General features: G+C 43.7%; 1 protein-coding gene across 1 annotated transcript; it reads left to right on the top strand.

Annotated features, from left to right (window-relative positions):
- The first annotated feature begins 935 nt into the window (after positions 1–935).
- LOC125500201 (uncharacterized protein F54H12.2-like) lies at positions 936–1,775 on the top strand. Its single transcript, XM_048652032.1, has one exon. It carries the CDS (start codon positions 936–938, stop codon positions 1,773–1,775), a length of 840 nt encoding a protein of 279 aa, XP_048507989.1.
- Positions 1,776–3,341: the final 1,566 nt, after the last annotated feature.

Raw genomic sequence — 3,341 nt, 5'->3', positions numbered from 1 at the left:
GTGGAGCAGAAGCCATTGGAAAGGAGGCCTTGCGAGCGGGGATGAACGTCATGGCTGATATGGAGAGCGACGCACCCTTCAAAGAAGCCGTCAAATCACGGGCCGAAGAATAGGGGCGTAATTTGCAGAAAAAGGCCCGAAAAAAACTTACCAATCTTATGCAGGGCTCCGGGTATGAAGGGGCGCTCACAGGACCAAAGAGACAGTCGTTGGTCACCCGCGTTAATCGTCTCGTCGCAGCGCAAAAGGTTACCAGGCGGAAGAGGAATTCGAATATTGAAAAGAGCAAGAAAAAGGGCAGGAAGAAGAAGAAAAAGACGTGCCGTACCGGGTCAAGTAAGAATAGAGAGCGAGAGAAACACTCCAAAAAACGAACCGTGAGGGACATATTTGGACCGGCGTAATTTGTCGCACTATATCCGTACGATGGCTTTTTCACACGCGCGCTCGAGTGAGTGCACGAAATTCGAATTGGATTTATTCTCTGTGCCTCCGACACAAACCTCGATCGAAAGCGGACAATAGATACACTACAAGCCGGTTTCGTCTCTAACCGATGACTCTCCGATCGAATTCGCTGTACCGGGGCACGGTGACGAGTACATCGACCTTGCCCACACTATGTTGAGCTTACGCGTACAATTACGCCAAACAAAAGAGAAAACTGCGGCATCGGTGAGCAAGGACACTTCTACCACACCATAGGTGAACTATTTAAATAACTTGCTTCACTCAATGTTCGATCAAGTGGATATATTTTTCAATCAAAAACCGGTATCACCAGCCAACAACTCTCACGCCTACTGCGCATCATAGAGGCGCTGCTGAATTACGCACCGAACGCTCAACAATCGCATCGTACGGCTGAACTGTGGTACGATAACAAGAATGGCGAAACAGATATTTGCGAACCGCGTGGAAACGACGTACCCTTAATGAACGGTTTCATCAAACGCAACGAAATCATGCGAAACGGACGCGTCATAGATTCGATCGGACATCTCCACTGCGACGTCTTCGATCAGGAAAAGTTTTTACTGAACGGTGTAGAACTACAAGTACGCCTCGTACGCTCGAGAGAGAGCTTCTGCCCTATGGAAACTGAAGCGCTGCATACTCTACATGATCTAGAAGCATCTTTACTCGTGCGCCAGGTGAAAATCAGCCCAGGTATATTGCTGGCTCATGCAAAAACTCTAGCCAAGGGTACGGCAAAATATCCGGTTACCCGAGTTGAAGTCAAAGCCTTCACCATCCATGCCGGCGTGCAGGCTGAGACGCTGGACAACGTCATACTCGGACAACTACCGAAACGCGTCATTTTGGGGCTAGTCAGCAACAAGGCTTTCAACGGTGACAGACAACGGAATCCCTTCAACTTTCAACATTTCATGCTGAATTATCTATCGTTGTACGTCGACGGCATTCAAATACCCTTGAAAGCTTTGCAACCGAGCTTTGGAAAGAACGGCGTATACGTCGACACGTATCACACTTCATTCTCTGGGACCGGAGTACGTTTTCTCAACGAGGGCTGCGGTATCGGACGACTACACTACGAAATGGGAAATCGTCTCACAGCATTTGACCTAACGCCTGATCTTGCGGCCAACTGTTCGTCTCACTGGTCACTCATCAAACACGGAACACTCAGGATTGAATTACGCTTCGACGATGCACTCAAAAAAACTATTAACTGTATCGTGTACGCGGAATTCGACAATATTATTGAAGTCGATGCATCGCGTCAGGTTGTCACAGATTTCGGCGGTTAGCCCGAACGCTGACATAAAACAGACGGAGCGACACGTGTTAGGACCATGCCCGAACAGAAGCACAGTGGGAGGTACAGCTCGACGACTTTAGAAAAAGGCAGTTTCGTATTCGAGAGAAACAGTCAAGTGCTTCTCACCGTCTCGACATCATCTTCATCAGCGATGAATTCACAGATTTCGGCGGTGAGCCCGAACGCTGACAAAAAACAGACGGCGCGACACATGTTGGGACCGCGTCCGAACGAAAGCACAGTGAGAGGTACGGCTCGACGACTTTGAAGAGGGCAATTTCGTATTCGAGAGAAACAGTGAAATCGACGGAAATTCAAAGATTGATGGAATCCGCAAAATCAACGGAAAATGTGAAATTGACGGGAATAATAGAACTGACGGAGATGACGAAAACGATGAGATTCGGGAAATTGACTAGAGTCGAAGATCCGACAAAAACGATGAAAACGATCGGAATTGCAAAAATATCGGAGATGGTTTAATTGACAAAAATCACAGAAATGATAAAAATTCCAAAATCGACGATAATCGTGAAATATATCAGATTCGTGAAATCGACGAGAATGGTGAAATAACGGTAATCGTCAACCCAATCAAGATTCTGAAATCGACAAAAATGACGAAATCGATGATAACTTTGCGATTGACGAAAATGACGCGAACGATGAAGATTCTGAAATTAACAAAAATAGTGAAATTCATACAACTCGTGAAATCGATGAAAATTAGAAGATTGATGAAAATCGCGGATTCAAAGGATATGGTAAAATCAACGAGAATGACAAAAACGATTGAATTGCAACATTATCGGAAATAGTAACATTTATAAAACTCGTAAAATCGACGGAAATTCCGAGTCTGATGGAATCCGCAAAATCAACGAAAAATGTGAAATTGACGGGAATAATAGGATTGACGGAGATGACGGGAACGATAAGATTTGGGAAATCGACTATGGTCGAAGATTCGACAAGAACGATGAAAACAATGAAAATCGCCAAGATAACGAGAATGGTCGAATTGACGAAAATGACCGAAGCGAAAAAAACCGTAGAATTTACGAGAATCGTAGAATCAATCACAGTTGTAAAATCGACGAGGATAGTAATATCAACGAAAATCAATAACTAAATCAAGATTCCGGAACGAACAAAAATAACAAAAATTGATCGAAACTTCGGAATCGACAAAAATCACGAAATCAATAAAGATTCCGAAATAACCGAAAATAGTGGAATTCCTACAACTCGTGAAATCGACGAGAACTGGAGGATCGATGGGAATTGCGGAATCAAAGGATAAAGTAAATCCAACGAAGATGACGAAAACAATGGAATTCGCGAAATTAACGCAACAAGTGAAATTCATAAAACTCGTGATATCGACGAAATCCATAGATTGATGAAATCCTCAAAATCAATCAAAATAGTGAAATGAACAGAAATGATAGGGTTAACGGAGTGACGAAAACGATAAGATTCGAGAAATTGAAAAGAGTCGGAAATTCGAAAAAAACGATGAAAACGATCATAAGTAGATCTGGATAGAAATAGA

This window comes from Athalia rosae, chromosome 3 (genome assembly GCF_917208135.1).
Source record: "Athalia rosae chromosome 3, iyAthRosa1.1, whole genome shotgun sequence".
Classification (NCBI taxonomy): domain Eukaryota; kingdom Metazoa; phylum Arthropoda; class Insecta; order Hymenoptera; family Athaliidae; genus Athalia; species Athalia rosae.
This window is presented reverse-complemented; position numbering and strand designations above follow the sequence as displayed.

What these genes read in the sequence shown, in the direction of transcription:
- LOC125500201 (XM_048652032.1), top strand. Translation starts at nt 936, where the DNA reads ATGAACGGTTTCATCAAACGCAACGAAATCATGCGAAACGGACGCGTC.